At 40.6% G+C, this 20,776-nt stretch overlaps 1 protein-coding gene across 1 annotated transcript; it reads left to right on the forward strand.

Annotated features, from left to right (window-relative positions):
* The first annotated feature begins 12,613 nt into the window (after positions 1 to 12,613).
* On the forward strand, positions 12,614 to 17,867 carry LOC101480165 (homeobox protein unc-4 homolog). Its single transcript, XM_004569064.2, has 3 exons — positions 12,614 to 13,165; positions 13,833 to 14,008; positions 16,282 to 17,867. Exons 1-3 carry the CDS (start codon positions 12,901 to 12,903, stop codon positions 17,440 to 17,442), a joined length of 1,602 nt encoding a protein of 533 aa, XP_004569121.1. The 5' UTR covers positions 12,614 to 12,900; the 3' UTR covers positions 17,443 to 17,867.
* Positions 17,868 to 20,776: the final 2,909 nt, after the last annotated feature.

Genomic DNA, 20,776 nt, shown 5'->3' on the forward strand with positions numbered 1-20,776 from the left:
AAGTGAATCTGCCTGTCAGTGTCATGGCACTTTTGTGTCAAAATATTCGGTAAAAATTATGTTTTGATTTCTTTAAATGTGCTTATTGTCAAATCTGAGCTCATGCTAACCAAATAAATAAGTGTGCAACTGAGTCTACAGTTGTTCATGCTTTAAATTGAAGTTGTAGGGGTTAACACACAATGAGGAGCTCAGTGAGTTGAGAAAACAAAACATGAACCGAGCGCACCGAAGAAAAGGCCTTTGTTTCAAACAGCATCAGTCATTTCATGTCAGTGCACGGGGGCCACTCTGACGGAGCTATTCATTAAAGTGATTTAAATGAGATGCGCGTGAACTTGCTTCCTAATTAAAACATATTTCCTTGTTTACAGAGTGGCTTTAAGCTGGGCCCTTTGGGGTGGGGTGGGGGACTTTCTCCTCCCTCTTTTCTCCCTTCCACCGTTTCACTGCCAGCAGATGGTTTTGTTGGGCTCCAGTAGTTAGCCAGTGGCCGAATAGGGCCAACCATTCTTCCCCTGTATGCCCATCAGATCCCAGCATTTATTTTAATGCCTCACCCCTCCCCTCCACAAATGTGCACGTGAGAAGTAGCTCTATTGATTGGGCTGCTAAATGTATATGCAAATATTTCGAGCCCGTGCATGAAAAATTGGCGTCGCCATTTCTCAAATTACTATATTTTGAAAATGTTAATTTGCATAGCGGATTTCCCTGCGGGGTAGGGGGGTTAATTAGGTCTATTTCCGTGCGGCTTGTGCCAAGACAGCCAAGGAAAAAAATAGAGGGTGGGCAGAAGAAAGAGAAAAGAGGGAGAGAGGGGGAGATGCGACTCACTGATAACAATTAAAATGGCATTTTGGACTCTTTCAAGCATGGAAAAATTTTTGGCATATTAAGCACGTTTTAGGAGAAGGTGATAAGTCAGTTTTAATTGAAATGGAATTGTTGCTCCAGAGGAAGTTTGGCATTTAATCCACTCAATTTTAAACACACAGGCAGATCTTAAAGGCATCAGGTTTAATCTATCAAACGAGAGGTGAATTAAAGAAAATAACTTTAACCACAATTTGCATTTCCTCCCAATATTCTGTCACAGGCACAATTATGTTCATAATTAGATGGAGAAAAAGTTTCCTAATTGCATGGAGAGAAGGAGCTAAAACGCACTCGCCTGGAAATGGGGTCTTTCCTTTTCTAAATTATCAAAGCTTTCATTATGTGTCAGGCAAAAGATTTGTGGGAGGAAAAAAACAAAACATCAATACATTAAATCCTTTCGCTTCTAATTGGAATGGCATCCACTTTCCTGGTTTAATGCTGCACCAAGCGCACAGCAGGATCAAAAAACCGTCTCGCAACCATTAATTTAGATTAGACTCTTAATTATCAACCAATCACTAAATAATGACTGACTTCATTTCAGATAGTTAAAAATTAACTTGCAGGCAGTAATTGAGTAATTAACTCTCCACTGCTTCACCTTTACTTTGCTAATTATAAAAATTAATATGACTTGATTCTTTCTCTCAAGAGGAATATTGACGGTTTTATGGCTCAGAAGAGATTCTCATTCTTGTGTCTTGCAACCTGCATGATCACAGGGTCATCTTTTTATATATCAAGCAAAAAACAATGTTCTGGGAGGAGGTGCTCTGTGGGAGCCTCCTCTTTTCGTGGATATGGCACCTACATTTGAATGTTAACAACAGGTCACGTGATTATGGGAACGATATAAGATGTTAGATGACCATTTCCTGCTCCAAATTTTTGTTCTTGATCTCAACTGGAGTAGCTTCACAGGATTTAACTGTAATCTTACACAGAGGCGTGGTGTAGACACACAGTTCATCCAGTACTTGAAACCTTCTTCTAAGCCTACTGTCTCCTGATTGGTCACCCCTCACAAACAGAAGATAACAGGAAGGTGAGGCTTCAGTGTGAACTATGTGTCTGAGATTACTATAGAGCCAAGAGGAAACTGACAGTAATTATTATCTGAAAGTTGTAAGAGGTGGCATTAATTTTGTCCTTCATACATTTTTTGTATACATGTGCAATAAGTTGTTGAACAATCATAATCATTTTCATGATGTGTTTTTTTTCTGTTCTCAAACTGATCTCCCTGTTGGAGATCAGTCTGGAGGGAGTTATTTTTTTTGTCCTTATCTTTCCTCATGTGGTGCATTTTCCATTGTTACACCTCTCTGACCTGTCTTCCCCATGTGATGTTTTTGTGTAATGTATGTATGGTCGGAGGGTAAGATGATGCCGCCAATGCGTGCAATAGGTTGGCAGCCTTAACATGAAATTTCCCACTCGTGGGACTAATAAAGGTATCTATCTATCTATCTATCTATCTATCTATCTATCTATCTATCTATCTATCTATCTATCTATCTATCTATCTATCTATCTATCTATCTATCTATCTATCTATCTATCTATCTATCTATCTATCTATCTATCTATCTATCTATCTATCTATCTATGAGTCAAAGAGCTTTACTACGGAATTTTGACCATGACTGTACTTTCAGTTTTACTTCCTTGGTTAGTTAGAGTTTTTTCCTCTAAAGCTACGATTGCCCTTCCAAACTAATGTACAGCTGGTGATTTAAAAATAAAATAAAACTTTTACCAGTTTGGATTTTGTTAAGGCGGTTTTAGCTTGCCTCTGCTAGGCCTCACTTTTTAATTATGTTTGGATACCTTTTCAAGCATTTTTACTAATATGTCTGCTCTGGGGTGAGAATTTCATACTCCAGTTCTGGTGAAGGAAACTGTGTGTCTTCGCACTTTATAGATTCAGCTTGCAAACTAGAGTTAGTTGATAACTTCACCAGCTATCAGTCATTTACCAGTTATTACTTAAAATGCAAATTTAGAGACACAAATTGTCATGGGAAATATAATTTGCACCTATTGAGCTATGCTGACAGAGTTTAAGGTAAGTCTTTTTGGTTTTTTGCTTCATTGTCCATTTATTCTGCCATTACAGAAGCTTTCCGGCCCATATCTCTTTAATATGCGGAGTCCACCATGGCTGCCAAACTACTACATATAAGTGACACATACAAGCTGTGATCACCCATTAGCACAAGTTCCAAAAATGGATCAATTTTAGTTGTATTGAAACAAGGTTTAGGAGTCCTTTGAGTTCATCTTACAATTAATTAGATTATGATATTTATTTTTAAACATACTCAGACTACCTTGCAGATGTTTCCTTTGATGTGACTGCTTATAGGTATTTTTGAGCACTCACACACACCTTCATGCTAAATTATTTCAATTACAGGATTTTTTGGGGTTTTCTTGCATGTACTGCTCACTGCAATAACATTCTCAGTGAAGTGATAAGATAAAATGACCAGTAAATGTGGACATAATTTTGTTATCACAGACTCAGAATTAACATCCAGAAATGTTATTTGGGTTTTCTTAAGGTGCCACCTCTTAGAAACTTCCATGCATCAAAATAGTAATCTCCAGAGGCCTCAATGACAGCGTGACTTTCTGTGTCCATCAAACCTGTTGCTAGAGGTTTCTTTTCTTAATAGGCACACAAAAATGCCCCTTCTTAACATTCAGTATTCAACTGTTACCATCATGTAGGACTGGTATATTTAAGGCGGGCTATTAATTATTGGCACAATAAAGAGTCCTATTTACAGAATCATTAAAAAGAAAGTATACCCCTTTTAGTTTGAAGGTTTTGCATTTCAGGACACAATAAAAATCATACACTCCTTATCAGGTTCTCAAAGTAGTTAAATACAAATGAATAACAACACAATATTATACACTGTGCTGTTATTTATTAACAAAAACTAAACCAAAAGCTGGGTGTGAAAAAACTAAGTACACCCCGTGATTCAAGAACTTTTAGAACCACCTTAAGTAGCAATAACTGTGAGTTTTCTATATAGCTTTATCAGCCTCTCACCTCATTGTGGAGGAATTGTAGACAACTCTCATTGATGTTTGGGGATGTTTGCTTATGCACAGCTCTCAGGCTGAGGTCAGGATTTTGACTAGGCTATTGCAACACTTTCAATCTTTTTTTTTTCTTTTATACAAGTGCTCCACTTGCCAATGATCACTTAATCACATGCATTTGATCAGCAGCGCCTTGCTGCTACTTACCTCTCCATTCCTGTGGAAGTAGTAAAGACGTACTTGTGTGCTTTTTAGCCCAATGCTTCTGCATTTTAACTCAATTTTTGTTAAATAAATAATAACAGTGTAATATGTTATTTTTTTCATCTGAGGTTGTATTTACATAATTTTGAGATCTACTATTGACCCGATTTGCTTTTTTCTTATTATGCCCTGATATGCAAAACCTTAGAATTGAGAAATTGTATTTTCTTATTACAATGACTATACACAGTGGGATGGGACGTTTGTTGATGAATGCTGTTTCTAAGCCTGGATTACAAATGTGTTTGTATTTGAAATGTGACTGGAACTAATAATAGCTGCTTGGAGCTGTCACCCAAAGAACACCCACGACACACACACAGATATATAATAATGGACACATCTATAAGGAAACTTCATGATCAGAGCTCACTTGTATATTGAAATCCTATGTGAACGTGTTGCTGCTGTTGGTCGTTCAAGGATGTCTTTGAAAACATTGTGAAAGTAGCAGAAAATAGACCACTCAACCAAATGATCATGTGTTTCCTTTGGTTCACAGCTATGCACCAGCCAAATGTGTAGTAGATCAGATTACATACACAGACATATAAACAAAGTTTTCCTCCTTTAGAGATGGAATCAAAACAGCGATGTTTGCTGTTCCTAAACTGCAGCAGCCAAGTACAAACAGACATATAAATAAAAAGTGAACCTCTGCTTACTCTCCAAACCTCACTTGTAAAACTATGATGTTTTTGAGTGAATTTTGGAAAATCTGCAGCGTTTTCCAAAGTAACGGCAACTGATGTCATTTTATCTCGAGCAAAATCCAAGATCCATTTATAGATTTTATGTTTTTGAAGGCCTAAGCTACCAATCAGTTTTAAGGTATAACAATAAGCTATACTTCACTGAAATAATCGCTCTATGTTTTGATATGTATTGCACATTTTACCACAGCAGGAACACTGAATCGTAGGTTTGTTTCATTATTTACCAACAAGCAAGATTCCAACAGTACAATGCATCCAGCATAAAGTACTATAAATAAATAAGTGCACCCCATGGAAACTGATAAAGTCAATATACTTAACATGAGGAACATAAACAAGGAACATAAACATCTGGCCATAAACATCTGGCCTAATTCATTTAAGAAAACGTCAGGAGTTATATCCTGTTGCAGTTGTTTATCATTAACACAGACTTACAACCCAATTAAAATTGGTTGCACATGTTTCAGACTTTTATTGCATGTGTTGTCCATAAAATGGATTTCCTAGTTTGTTTAGTAAAGTATATACAATATACTATACTAAAAGGTCCTTTTTTGGCTCCACTTGTCACGTGGCTTCATGCTATCCTGAAAGGGTCTGGTGTGGTCGACACCAAACGTACCTACACTGTCTCCAAATAACTTGAATCAATTGTTGTGTTCAGGATGTGCTTTTCCGCCAGGCCTTTTAATTATCCTTATGTTCACTGGCAAATTTATAGATGCATGTACTTCAGTTTTAGGATTTATTTATTTATTTGGAAGTTTCATTTTTAGCAATTACTATCAACAGACTGGAAAATTTACAGAATTTTTACTCAAACATGAGGTTCTTTAAAAAGCAGCTTCTTTCTGCTGCTACCTTAGTTTTAAGGGGGTTACCACAGGAGGTAGTGCCACATTTGTTTGGTAGATTTGGTACATTTTTACACCAAATAACCATCCCGAGGTACTTTTTCCACAAAACTGATCTCATTTTATGTCATTAAATGTCATCTGTTTGAGGATTTTAGGGCAAATATATATTTGTCTTAAGTTGATAATGCTGATACCTTGTACCATAATAAATACACTCAGCTTGATGTTGTATGTTATGATGGTTGGACAGTAGTAACGTGGCCGTGGCTTTAATTGTAGTTTATCCAGAAAACATCTGATTTCAGGAGGGGGAATTCCCTCTAACAGTCCCGAGGCTGAAGTGTATTTTGAAATCAAATCAAAAATATTTTTGTCACTTTTTTCATAGGCTTTTCCTTGCGTAAGTGTAGATTTAGTGGCGTGGCCTGCAAAGAGAGATGAGAGAAGGGAGGAGGGCTAGAGGCAAGGCAAGCCGAACCCTGGCCTGCATGTGAGTTGCCCATCTTATTATCAAGTTAATTAAAGCTAGCATCTGACAATGTCACTCGTGCCCAGCAAAAAGAGGAGGAGGAGGGAAAAAAAGGGAATTTAAATGCTGCAGTCTCTGAGGACCTCATGTCAAGGGCTGCTTTTCATCGAGCACTGCATGTGTTTGGCTCACACAGCCACTGGGAAAGAACAGGGGAGGGTTTGGATGGGGAGGGGGAGCTTTCAGAAAAAAAAAACCTTTTATAAGCAAATGACAAGAAGGCATTGGATTTTGATGTTCAAAAATGGCAGCAGGAAAATAAATACATATCAGAAAGAACAGCACAGAAATAAAAAGGAAATAGAGCAAAAGCAAGAGATAGAGAAGTGAGGGAGATGAAAAGGGCCTCTCAAGCTGTTCAAAGTTGCACTAAGATTGAGGAAAGAGGGGTTTATAAGAGCCCGACGACCAGCCAACATTAAAGAGTCCATTTAAAACCTAGACATTGAAATGCAGAAAGCCTGCTCGTGTGTGGACTCGGGGTCAAGTAACGGAGGGATTATATGGTTCTTCATAATAATATTAATTAAACAATTTACATGCTAATAAGGTAACAATTATCGGAGCTTCTGGTGAAAGATTCAGGTTATTACAACACGCCAATCCCAGGGCTACGGGTCACAGGCAGAACAGCAGAGAGAAATCTCAACTCAAATTAACATTCTGTCAGCTCCAGAAATTGGATAAATAAAGTCGAATTAATTCACAGTAATGGAAGCGGGAGGGGGAGCCACTTATTCAACCAGCTCTGATTACCATTCAGTATTCACCAGCACGCGGGTGGCTTTCTGTCAAGAAATTTAACACAAAATGAAGCAGTCACCGCCGTGGGCAAGATTTGGCCCCTGCGACACCGTTTACAATTTATATGTATAATCTTGCTCTCCCTCTCCCTCCATCACTTCCTCGAAGATGTCCACCTGGACACCCAGTTGCTCCTGGCCTGTGCTATGATTGTAAATTTCAACACCTTTCATTTCCCATTTTCCAACGCACACATCAATTTGAGCACCATTTCCCATCGCATTTGGCTAGACCCTTAACTTGATGGGATAACTTGAAATTTTAATTGCAGTCATCTTGCCTCTTTTTTTCTTAACCTGAGACACCAGAGACTGCTTCAGTCTGTTTGGTTGCTATTGAAATGGTGTTGCTGGTCACTGGAAAAGGCTATATCTTGCTTCCAGTAAATAAATGGAAAAAAGATGCAAGTTGGGTGTAAAAACGATTGAGCCTCACTTTGTCAATTTAAGGGCGTTGGAGATCTATATATATATATCTATATATATCTCTATATATATCTCTATATCTCTCTCTCTCTCTCTCTCTCTCTCTCTCTCTCTCTCTCTCTATATATATATATATATATATATATATATATATATATATATCAACATCTGCAATGTGATATATATTTATATATATCAATTTTTTTCCTGCTTAGAGCTGTGATGATTTGAAACATCTTGAAAATTAATGGGTGGATTACCATGAAATTCATGTCATCCCACAGGTCAATTTTTGCATCTTTGAACATCTTACTTACTGTTCTCTCCATTAGTCATATTTCTATTATTTTGCTATGTTTTTAATCTAATTTCAACAAAATGAATGCCATTCCCACATCCCAAGGTTTAGTTTGTACTACTAATATGGCAAGTGAAGATGATCCAGCATGGAGCAACGTTTGCTGTGCTAAACATTTAAGCATGTTAGCATGAAACCACAAACATGATCCTGAAGTCTGACAAGAGTCTGTTCTCAAAACATGTGCATACTTCCTATTTTAATCAATTGCATCACAAGGATGCTGGATTCTTACAAAATGACCTCATAATTCATTGTACCACACTTCAAGTGATGCGCTTATTCTTGTTGTGGTTTTGACCAAAAAGTAAAGAGTCACCAATTTCCAAAAATAAAAAAGGAAGGCACAATGAAAATACAAAAAAGAAGACAATATATGTAAAATCTAGCTTAATAATGTATGGATATTTAAATTGACCTTATCAATTTTCCAATATGCCACTGATAAAACACATATCACTAGAATTGTGTTACATAACAGCACATTCTCATTTCAGGCATTTACAGTTAGCTCTATCATTTACTGGACAAAGATATGTTTCGGTTAGCTTTACCTCTTTACCACAGAAGATTTTAATTTGTTTAGGTATTACAGCCATTTTTGTACACAGTTTCCCATTTCCAGGGGCTCGAAATGAGCTCAACTGGATAGTTGACTGATAAGTGTTGCATTTGCATTTTGAATCTTTTCACTAGAATTTTAAAGGTCCAAATAGATGCCAGTGCAAATGAGGGTTAGGCTGAAAAATACAAAAACAAAATAAACCTGCCAGAGGGACAGCAAAAACTTTTGACTAGGTTTGGTCAAATCAGCAATCTGGTCCGTTGTTAAAACTAATTAATGCACTGGCCAGCTCAGCAACAAAAAATCACAGAAGGCAACTGAGTGCATGATCACAGAATTATTTCCATGGTTAACAAAAACAACAAAAAACAAACACAATCTAACCAAGTCAAGGAGGGGGTGAGCGTATCACTGTCAAGGTTTACAGTAACGGGATGCCTTAATAAATGAAAATACAGTTTACAACAAGGTACAAACTGCCCATTTTACTCAAGAACACGAAGGCCAGATGGGACACATTATCTGTCACACATGGTGGAGACGATGTTATGGTATGGTCATGTATGGCTGCCAGTATAAGCAGGTCACTAGTGTTTATTGATGATGTGACTGCTCACAGAAGTAGCAGGATGAACTGTGATGTATACAGGGCTATACATCTGCTCAGATTCAGCTAAAAACAGCAAAACTGATTGGACAGTGCTTTACAGTAAAAATGCATAATGACCAACAGCATACTGGAAAAATAACCGAACAGTCTCTCAACAGCCAAGTTAGCCACAACCCAATATATCATGTTTTGAATTTTTTTTTGATACAAACTTGAAGGCAGAGAGACCCACAAGTGGGCAGCAACTGAAAGTGGCTGCAGTAAAGGCCGAGCACCTCACAGCATTTGGTGATGGTTGTTGGTTCCAAACTGCAGGCAGTCATTGACTGCAAAGGATTGTCATGCAAATATTAAAAATAATCCTTACATTTAAAATGATCTTAGTTTGTCCAATTACTTTTGAGCATCTGAAATTGATGGACTGTGTGCACAAATGGCTGTAGTTCTGAACCAATTAATGGCAAAATGTTGTTAAACTTAAATTATGGTCTGCACTTCAATCACATATTGATTGTTTGAGCTTAAATTGACTGTGATGGTGTACAGAGGGAGAAAAACAATGTCTCTTTGTCCAACAATTTATGTTCCTAACAACGCTTTAGTTTAATGCTGTCTTTTTTGCTTGGTTCCATTTCTTTTAGGGTGTGTCTATTACAAACTTCCACTAATTAGATTATTTGGTTGTGCTCATTAGCCTGAGTTGAATGATAATAGACAGATGGATTCAGCCAGTCACCTGCCAAGTATTTTGAAACTGGCTGCCTTGTCCCAAGCAGTTTCAAAGGAGGGTTATCAATCGTTTTACGTTTTTTTCCACTTTCCATTTTGGGGTTGCTGCTGGGCTGGGAAGTTATGTAAATAATAAATAAATAAAGAAGATGGTTTGTGGGTTATTGTGTGTCAAGCAATATGATGGGCTGATTCAACAAGGACTGTAAATTAGGACTGTTCAAGTCAGTAACCCTTTAAACAAAGTGAAATGTCATGCTTTGATATTAAAATTGTTTGCTGTATCTGTCAAAACTAAAAAACAATACTTTAAATGTTCTTTTCGGCAGCATTTTTCTTAACATGAGCGCACACACTAAATGGAAGAGCAGCAGCATTTTCTACCAGATTATCAGATTTCTAAGTAAATGTTTTTTAAAAAAAATCTTCCTGAGAGTTCAGAAATGTCTGTCCACCTGTCTGTGAAAAAAAACATCTGTCAGGGCGATGATCTGAACATTTGGACCCATCAGCATGAATTACTTAAACATAAAGACTCTTTTAGTAAACCTTGCTTACTCTTTTCCTCCCTTTTTATTACAAACAGCATTTCTTTATTAGAGTCAGAAAAATTCTGATGTCTGTTCTGACGAAGAAGCTACACAGAGTACTGGTTGTTGCATGGTTTTTTAAAGTTTAGTTGACCAAATATAATGGCCAAATTAACAGTCAGGGCCAACTAAACCTACTATGTTTGTGTTTTTCTATTGCTGTATGTTAGCCACTATGCCAGAGGCTTTGTGTCTACAATGTAGTTTATTTCCTTTAAACATAGACACATGACGTCTATCCATATGAACATTGTTGATATAATTAGTAAGCCTGTTCTCAAATTAGGAATATATAAGACATGAAATATGAAAGCACACACAGCTCAGGACTTAGAATAAGCCAGAGTGTAAAATAATAAATTAAATCTTACATTAACTGACCTACAGTTATATACAATTTTGTGGTAAGTACAGAGGGGATCTGTTTTTACAGGTGCTGTTCAAATCAACATATTTGTCAGTCGTTGAAAAATTACAGCAAATGTAAATGGAGCTAAACATTCCTCTTTTTGCTTTTACTTGAGTAGAATTTAAAAATGTAGAACTTTTCCATATTTGAGCAGTATTAAAACAGTTTATGAAATTACATTTTATTTATATGGCACCAAAATATAACAGTTACCTCAAGGTGCTTTAAATTGAAAAGTATAGACCCTACAGTAATACAGAGAAAACCCCAGCAACCCCCCTATGAGCAAGCATCTGGCGACAGTGGGCAGGAAAACTCCCTTTTAACAGGCTTAAAGCTCAGGGAGGGGCAGCTATTTGCCATCAATGTTTGATGATGACTGGAGAAAGACAGGACAGATCTTCAGTAGATACTCTTTCATACAATGTAATAAAGTTTAACTTTAAAAAAAAACTACAGTGTAACTTTAACTTACATCAGAGAGGTCTACTTTTTTTTTAATATATTGGTGTAAGTATTACTTTTCCTTTAGAGAACAAAATGCTGGAATACCTTTTGCATTTAAAGTTCTATACTTTGTTTATTTTTCAACAATAGCCATAAGAAGTTCATTTCTGAAAAGAAAAAAACAACCCAGGCTGTCTGCCTGGGATCCCTTCTCTCAAAATTCACTGAAATTTTATGGGTTTTGATCATCTCACATTATCCAAGAGCTGAAGTTTACTTAATTCCATGTGATACGGTAGGAAGCTCCAGAACAACTAGATGGTGAGGTAAAATTTCACTAGTCACCATTTCAAGAATGACAAGCAAACTTTAAAAATTAGCTTTGAAGACTACAGGAATTATTGATTACCTACGTGAACATCTGTGGACTAAGTCTCACTGCTGGACAAACACCTATCATCAGGTGAATGTCATGTGATATCATTTAAAAAAGAAAGAAAGAAAGAAAAATCTCCAGAAAAGCTAATAAAACTTCATGGCCTAACTCAGAAAAGCATTTTATCCTAGCACGCTCAGTTAAGGCTGAACGGAGACTACTTACTGTATTGGATTCTTGGAAACATCACGTCGTGTAGGCTACAATCCACTTTACAGCTAAACACGAGTGTAAGCTGTGAGGTAAAAAATCGAAATAATGAATAGTCGACCAACACCTCGGTCATGGATGGCTCGGTGATGTGTGTATGTGTGTGTGGTGTGTGTGTGTGTGTGTGTGTGTGTGTGGGGGGGGGGGGGGGGGGGGGGGGGGGGGGTTACAGAGATGGAGAGAGGCTTGTACTTTAAAATGCAATGTGACAGCTCAGGAAAAGGCGGGGAGGCTGATAATAAAGGCGCTGTTATTGGATCAATCTGCACCCGAATGCCCCGTAAACGACACTACGGGAGCGCGCACACATGCACGATCGCGCAATTGAAGTGAGAGTGAGGGGAAAGAGGGAGCATGGTTATTGCGTTAAAAGTTCAAATTAAAAAAAATGTTTATTTCTAGAAAAAAAATGCAAGGTTTATTCCTGGGGATTTCATGGAGTTGCTCTTTCAATCAGTTAGCTATTTCCACACGGCAGCTTAGCCTCGTCCTCATTGTTTTGACAGGGCTGAATTAAAGGACCGTGCCAGGTGTAATTAGCGATCGATCTGAAAGGGGGGAAAGCTCTCTCTCTCTCTCTCGCTGTCTCTCTCTTTCTCCTCCCTTTTTGCTTTGCTTCCTTTAGCCTACTCCATTAACCGCGTCTCTGACGTCACGTGGCGATTAACGTTTCTTATTGGTCCCGCGAGCAGATGGAGGAGTCCTAATGAGCTGGCTCGCGGAGAGAGGGAGCAGGGTTGACATATCGGCTGGACCGTAAACGTGAAATACCTCCCCTAGCCTGGTCTCCGCCGTTTCACTACAGACCGCACCGTGGCCGTGGGAGACGGCTGTCTGCCTGGGATCCCTTCTCTCCCCCCCTCCCCACCTCCGCCTTCGTATCTCCTCCTCCGGTTCCTCTTCGCCGCTTCTTCCTCCTCTGCCCGACTTTTTGTTTTGACTGCATGTTCAGCCACACTGCCTCCCTCTGCATCTTCACTTCGGCCCCGCCGCAGCCCGGGCGAGCATGGACAGCCGTGTACTCGAGCATCCTCACGCCCAGTTCGGAGGCTCCTTGGGCGGGTTGGTGGGTTTCCCGTACGCGCTCGGCCCCCATCACCACCACCACCACCATCACCAGCACGTCTACGAGCTGGCGAGCGGACACCAGCTGCAGTCCGCGGCCGCCGTGCCCTTCTCTATAGACGGATTACTTAACGGCTCCTGCTCGGCCTCGGTGGTCAGCTCTAACTCGCTGCTCTCCTCCGACAGTCAGCAGTTCAAACTCTCAGGTAGGCTGGGCTATTGTTTTTTGTTTTTTTAATTATTTTTTTTACTGCCTTATGAGGCACACAGAGGTGCATGAAAACAGTGTACTGTACTAGGAAGTGGGGTAAACCAAAGTTTCCTGGGCTTTTCTCGCTACATTGAAACATTTTTAGTGGAAATATGCCACTTTTTATGATTCTGGGGGCGAGGTTTTACAGGAAAATCAGCCTACAGAACAAACATAGTCTTTAAAAGTTTTTAACCTAGGTTGTTTTGTTTTTTTGTTTTTTAAAGAAGAAGGAGAAGAAGAAGACGAAACAGAGTTTTAGTAAATTTGCGGTAAAGGCTACAGAAGAGGCTAAGATAAAAACTTGTCATTGCAGGGTGCTAATTCATTTGGCCAAAATTAAACGTTGAAGGCCTAATGAACAGAAAATTGTCTCTTATATCAAATAAAATCAAGCATTAATTATTTGTGTATTTATCGGGACGTGGTTTATGTCGAACAGCAAAAAGAAAAGTGATAGTTGTCAGTTTTACAACAAACTGGTTTAAATGTACAAGCTAACTTGAACCTCGTAGCATGAACGTCTCTCTCTCTCTCTCTCCCTCACTCACACGTGCGCTCACATACACACACTTCTACACACTTAAACACACACATGCACACACATACTTACACGTCTTCAGATTCTGGGGACCCGGATAAGGACAGTCCCGGTTGTAAACGGAGGCGCACGAGGACGAATTTCACCGGATGGCAGCTGGAGGAGCTCGAGAAGGCTTTCAACGAGAGTCACTATCCGGATGTGTTCATGCGGGAGGCGCTCGCGCTCAGGCTTGACCTCGTGGAGTCACGGGTTCAGGTAAAGGCACACAGCAAATTAGACACAAGATTTGGGCACACTCAGGAGCATTTTTATTTCTTTTTTCTACCCTCGAGATGGACGTAGCCCAACACCAGACACCAGATTTATTTTGCTGCTTCTCTGAATTTTCTCTACAACAATATAGTTTTGTCATGGTCCGTGGAGGCTTAGCCTGGCCAATATTCAGGTAGCTGTTTGCCAGTTATCAAAGCGTCAATAAAGAGTCTCCTTTGAATTATGCATGTAGGCAACCTATTGATTTATGGGTTAATAAAAAACATGGCTATTTACTGAGCAAACCAAGGGGGGATATAGTTAATAGAATTCTTCCTTCGCCTTTCATTTTTTGTTTTAACACCCAAGCTATTATTATTATTATTATTATTATTATTATTATTATTATTATTATTATTATTATACAAAGAGTCTCATGTCAGTTTGTAAACAATTTACAGTTATTAGATTTTAGTTTAACTATATATATTTAAAAGCTGAGTTATTGCATTTTTATTAAAACTTTTAGGCTATTATTATTAGTAGTAGTACTATTAAATGCAACAGTAATGAATACTGGTGAGCTATTAATAAAACGATTAATTTTATAGTATATCTGATCATAATAATAACAATAATAATAACAATAATAAAACCTTATTAACAACATTCATATAATAAAAAAATACTTTAAGGTAAATGTTTATTTTTTGAGGATCTGGATCATCACTTGTTAAATTGGTGGTTTAATTTGACTTAATTATAATAACAGCAACAATAATAATAATAACTTAATACGTGATCTAGTTTGTTGCTTGTAATTAATTCGCTGTGTTCGTTTTAAAATAATATTCTGTATAATTTACCGTAGAGGCTGTTCATGTATATTTGCCATGTATAGCTCTCACATGGCTGTATGAGTGAAAGCGGCAACGAAGCACAGCTCTCCGTTGATGTTGTTTTGGGGATTTCGCTCCTAAACCGCAGATTATTGTTCCCTCAAGCTTCTTAACGCTCCTTTATCAGCAGGTTTGCGGGGGAAAGATATAACCAACATTAACAATTCATAAGAAGCGCCTTTGTCGCGCGCGATGCTGGTCTCGCCTCCTTATTATGCAATATTCTCGGATCTTTTTACCACTCCAGACCTTATCAGTGCCGAACACGCGGGCACGAGCGCGCCCAGAGGCCGGGCGTGGAGCGCTCCTGGGCGGGGGAGGCTCCCTTTCTTGGCTCGCTGCGAAGGGAGGAGAGCCAGGGATTGCCGTGCAAGTGCCACAGTCCCTCCGACCCACAGAAGCGGACGGGATATGGCCGATTTTAGCCAGTGTGCAGTCAAATGTAATCGACGGAGGTGCTCATCACACACGCTCGTTCGTAATTAACACCTGCACATCTGCGCATCTGCAGGTTCCACCGCTGTGACCTATTAACCTAATGTGCTGCGCACATGTGTAAAGCTGCAGTAAACAAAGAAACACGGAGAACGAAAGCAGTGATTTCACTTGTTTCGAGGCTTTGTGGGATTTGGGTGGATTTACAGGCAGTTTTTGGTTTTGTGCTTAGCTTCTGGTCAGACACTGCTTTATCAGTTTATCCTGGCAGACGAGAGGTCTGCTGTTGCCATAAGGCTGTCAGACACTCTATTTAAAAAACCTTTTGTCTAATGCAGCCCCACTCAGTGAAGTCATGTAATGGTTTTTATGGCTGGGATAATTAAAAAAAGAAGAAAAATATGAATCCTTAAAAATTAATACAGAGTTTATTCTTTTTTTCCTCCGATGCTTGTTAGAAAGGGAATCTTTCTGAATTCAGAAGATATTTTTGATTAGAGGTGTCCATGTTAATTTAAGATATTCTGTAATTCACTATTTACATGGTTATTTAACAGATACGTGGATTGTATTTATTTTCTGATAGGCTGTCATATGTTAGCAAATTGATAAAAATGCAAATTGAGTCTTGGATGAGTATTTCTGTAACAACAGCAGGTAAAAAAAATTATAAGGGAAAAGGAGCAAATCCTCTCAGCATTTTTGGGAGATTCGCCTAAAAAAAAACTTTAATATTTGATAAACTATTAAAACAAAATTCAGTTTAATTCTGTCAAAATTCACCAAAGCAACAGGATGTATAAAATGACATTTTCTTAAAAGTCCTTTTTGTTATATGTTGTTGTGAAAAAAAGACCATTCTCCTGCAAAATCCACCTTGTGTGCTAGTGTTCCACCTGTGCATGTATTTTCATGTGTATATTTGTGTGTACATGTGCATAGGTTTGGTTCCAAAACCGACGAGCTAAATGGAGAAAAAAGGAGAACACAAAGAAAGGGCCGGGCCGACCTGCTCACAACTCCCACCCGACCACCTGCAGCGGCGAGCCCATGGACCCGGAGGAGATAGCACGAAGGGAGCGCGAGCGGGAGGAGAAGAAGAAGAGGAAACAGGAGAGGAAGCTGCTCAAGTCCCAGAATAAACTCCTCGCAGGTGACAGCTTCCACACACCCGGCGGTTCAGAGAGCGACAGCGGGGTCTCCCAGTTCACTGACAGCGAGCAGCAGTCTTCTAACCTTACTCTTCATATAGAACTGCCAGCATCGAAGAGTACGGGAGGACACCAAACTGAATCCAGCTGTGACCAAACGCGGCACGACTTCAGCCAACTACAAAACCACCAAAACCAAAGAACAACAGCAGACTCGGAGCAGGTTTCACCAGGCAGCACGCACAGCTCCAGCCCTGGAGGCCCAAGGTCCTCCGCCCTGCAGAAACGAAACCCTTTCAGTGTGGAGAGCCTCCTCTCTGACACCATGCCTCGACGGAAATCTCAGCTGGACTTCCCCTCGCTGCCTAATCAGAGGACACTGGTGGGAAAAGGTCACTTCTTGCTTTACCCAGTTACCCATCAGCCTTTGGGTTTTCTAGTGCCCCAAGCGGCCCTGAAGGCCACACCATGTCAGGACAGCATTAACAGGCTCAGCCTGGGACAGAGGTGTGTGCCAAGTGAAGGGAGCCCCGCTTCCTCTGACCTCTGCAGCTTTGGCAGCATCACCAAGCCGCTGAATTCGGATCATATACAGCACGACACGCAGCATCACCACAATCACGTTAGCAGCAGAGCGGATGGAGCCGACGTGGAGGACTGTGGTGGTGACTGCGGGGATGGAAGATTCCCCGTTTCTTCTCCACCAAACAGTTCAACTCAGACAGCTCGGGTCAGGCTGAGCTCCACGCAGTCCAGCGACAGCGGCGAGGAGAGGAGTCCCAGAGTTCAATTGGAGGCGGCGACCAATGGCTGCCAATCTGCTGAGCTGTGTGCAAAAGAGAAGGGTGCAAGAGAGGAGCAAGCGTCTCCAGACCTCTCCGAGTGTCTCAAGGCAAACACAGACTGTCAAGAAACACCCGGAACAGATGGAGAGGATGTCGATATGGACTAACACTTTCAAGGAGCAAACATAAACAAAGGACCAGGAACACCGCTCAGACTATTCAAACATTCCCAAAGCTCTGCTGAGATGCTCTAAAACATATCAGGAATCAGGAGACTTAATCCTCATCTATTTTTGAATCAGAAGGTGTGATCAATCCAGATGGCCCCCCCTCAAAGCTGTGGCTGTCCTTATATTTGGGCTTCAGGCCTCAAACACCTTTAGAAGCAGGTTCTTTCTTTTTTTTCTCTCCTTTTATTCTTTTGTTTTCTTCCCTTTTTTGGTGAACAACTTGTAACAAAAACTAGGCTACAATAAACATCTTACACACAACAAAAATCCTCAGATATTGTAAAAAAAAAAAACAACAAAAAACGAGAAAATGATATTTATATGTAAACATTTTGATAAATAAAGTTATTGTTTAAATTGAATCACTGTCTTTCCAGGGCCATATTGAAAAGGGAGGAGCAGGGGAGGGGAAGAAGGTGAGATTCGGGTGTAGGGGAGTGCTGCTGTGTGGCAGAACCTCGGATCATGGCGGCTGGAGTTTTGTCGTGTTACAGCAGATAAATCCCCCCTTTTTTCCCCCTCTGAGTAGTGAGCCGGAGCTGGGGCTCAAGTCCGTCTGGCTGTTTGTATTTATTGCTTTAACAAATTTATTCATTTGAAAGGCCGAGCTGGAATGAGGTTAGTGGCCGCGGGCTATAGGACCCTGCGCCTCCTGCTGAGTTTTGATATGAAAGTAATTATTTTCCCACTGGCTGCCGCGGGTCTCGAGGCAGTTTCCCCCACCGCCGCCGCCGCCCCCTCCTTTCAGCCCAAAGGGTTATTAGACATTACCGATTTCTAGTGATACGGAATCACATAAACTTCCTACAATAATAGAATTAGCATGAAAGGCAGGGGTGTCAAATTGAAATGGGAAAATAATAGCCGCGCCAGCTGCACCGCGAATGTGTGCGTGCGTGTGCCCGTGTGTGCATGAGAGCGCATAGTCTATTGAGCGCGAGGAGGAGGAGGAGGAGATGGTGGTAGATTCGTGGGGCGGAATTTTCATGAGCTGCCGCGGTTGTCAGACGGCCCTTGTAGTCGGCTATATTAAGATAGATGTTCGATGATATCCCTCATTGTTCTGTCGCTTATATTGATGTTGCAGCGTTATCGCCCTATTGATCATGTGTCGCACATAATAGGACAGGCGCGCGCCCGTCTGCCTGCTCCTTTTTACAAAAGCGCCCGGGCCCCTCGTCATTTGTTCTAATAGGACCGCGAGTCCCTGGAGGGGAGACAGATAAAGATATAGGAGAGAGGAGAGAGAGGAGAGAGAGGGGAGGCGAGTGATGTGCGGGGCTTGCATTAATAATTTTTTTTTTGACCAATTGTTGTCTGAGCAGAAAGAAAAAGTGAAGGAAAGTGAAGAATGGGCGTATTAAAGATATTTAGAAGACCCCACCACCGCCACCCCTCCATAAAAATGTGCCAGGTGTGTGCCCGCTCGCGCTCACTGGGCGTGCGCCCCGTTTAGAAAAGAGTGTGTTTAGCTTATGAAGTGTAAACGCCACCAATTCCCTGGAAACTGAAATCCCAATTATTAAAACCATCAATTCCGGAGCGCAGTGCGCAGAGGAGCCGTGTTGACAGCCCGGCTAAATATCCCTGATCCCTCCCGGTCACCTCGCCTTTATTTGCAAATAAATTGAGGAGGATCCGAGGGACGGAGCTTTACTTTGCTGCGCCGACCTAAAATGAATTTCCGTGCCTGAGTCCCTTTAATAATATTTACATAATTTTCGCTCGGTGACTCTGCTATTTGCGCGGCAGGAAGCTGGTGGTGATGGTGGGGAGGGGGGGCTTTACAGGAAAATAATTAGACAAGAGGACGAGGAGGGGAGCGAGAGTGGAAGAAACAGCAGGAGGAGGAGGATGGGTTAAGACCGAAGCCGAACACTAAATTCCCAGACAGCTAAAATCAATGAAAGTAATAACCCTATTATTTAATTCATAAGGACATTATTTTCCCATAAGGCCTCGGGAAACGTCCCCTTCGACCGAAACAATCACATTAAATTGTTCATTCCGCGTGCGCTGTGTGAAATTCCGACTTTTATACTCTGTCTCTCTCTCTCTTTTTCTTTTCTTTTCTTTTTTTTATTTTGCGGGTGAAACCGCTTTATTATAATCGGTTAGTTTCGAGAGAGCGATTAATTAGAAAATATAGGTCTGATCTCCCTTCAGCAGGGCCTTGTGTGTGTGTGGAAACTGTGCTGCAAGACATAACGAACCACAAATGAGTCTTTGGTAGACTATAAAATTGGACCCCTCCCCTCTTCCCAAATAATTAAAGGAATAAACTGAAAAATAGATTAAACCTATAAACCTATGGGTAGAAAACAGGCGTTCACAATAACCCAGGCCAACACACGTGCATCCTCACGAGCAGCTTTGAGAGCCACAAATAAACGAACCAAAGCGTCTCGAAGTGCCTGGCCTTAATACATTTTGGAAGTGATGATCTTAACCTTTATTTGCAGACGTAACAATGTAACAAGGCACAGCGGGAATCAGACATGGACCTCCATTCAGCTCCCATGTATTAGTCGATTTTTGCGTGATTTCCCACTTTTTGTGAAAAGTTTGCAAAGTCTCTATCTATCTATCTATCTATCTATCTATCTATCTATCTATCTATCTATCTATCTATCTATCTATCTATCTATCTATCTATCTATCTATCTATCTATCTATCTATCTATGTGTATGGGGTGAAACACGGGGAGAGAGGAAAAGAGAGGAAGCCAGCGAGAGGGAGAGAGAGATGTTTTGGTGGCACCGACACAAACGACCAATCGATCAAGCCGAGCCTGGACCGGGCAGGGCCTCCCGCTGTGTCCGTGCCGCTCATGCATCACACTTTATGAATTCAATTTCAACCGGGAGAAATTTTCAATTTGAACGCGCGATCATTACGGCGTGGGGGGATAGCGTAAATTGTTTTTGCTCTATTATGCATTCGGACGCCATCATTTTTCTTTCTAATTACCGAGGTGTCAGCGCGGCCTGTCACCCCGGCGCTGATTTTCAATTTAACTGATCATCATACATTCATTTTCCCATTTGATAAATCTGCTATCTAGACGCGCCCGCCATGCCCGGAATATTAAGCGGCGCTGGGGCGCAGTAATAGGGGGATGTGTATGCGGCAATGAGCGCGGATCAGCCAGCTAATTTAGCACCTTCCACATTCCCCGTCTCCATCCCCCATTTCCAATTCTCAAGAGGCAAGAAAACACACACACGCGCGCGCACCTAGGAAAGGAGAGGAAAGAGGAGAGTCCGATGG

Source organism: Maylandia zebra, linkage group LG6, assembly GCF_041146795.1.
Source record: "Maylandia zebra isolate NMK-2024a linkage group LG6, Mzebra_GT3a, whole genome shotgun sequence".
Taxonomy (NCBI): domain Eukaryota; kingdom Metazoa; phylum Chordata; class Actinopteri; order Cichliformes; family Cichlidae; genus Maylandia; species Maylandia zebra.

Excerpts from the sequence above, each read along its gene's own strand:
- LOC101480165 (XM_004569064.2), top strand. The coding sequence starts at position 12,901 with ATGGACAGCCGTGTACTCGAGCATCCTCACGCCCAGTTCGGAGGCTCC. Across the intron at positions 13,166-13,832 it reads TCAGCAGTTCAAACTCTCAG|ATTCTGGGGACCCGGATAAG; the intron begins GTAGGCTGGGCT and ends ACACGTCTTCAG. Across the intron at positions 14,009-16,281 it reads TCGTGGAGTCACGGGTTCAG|GTTTGGTTCCAAAACCGACG; the intron begins GTAAAGGCACAC and ends ACATGTGCATAG.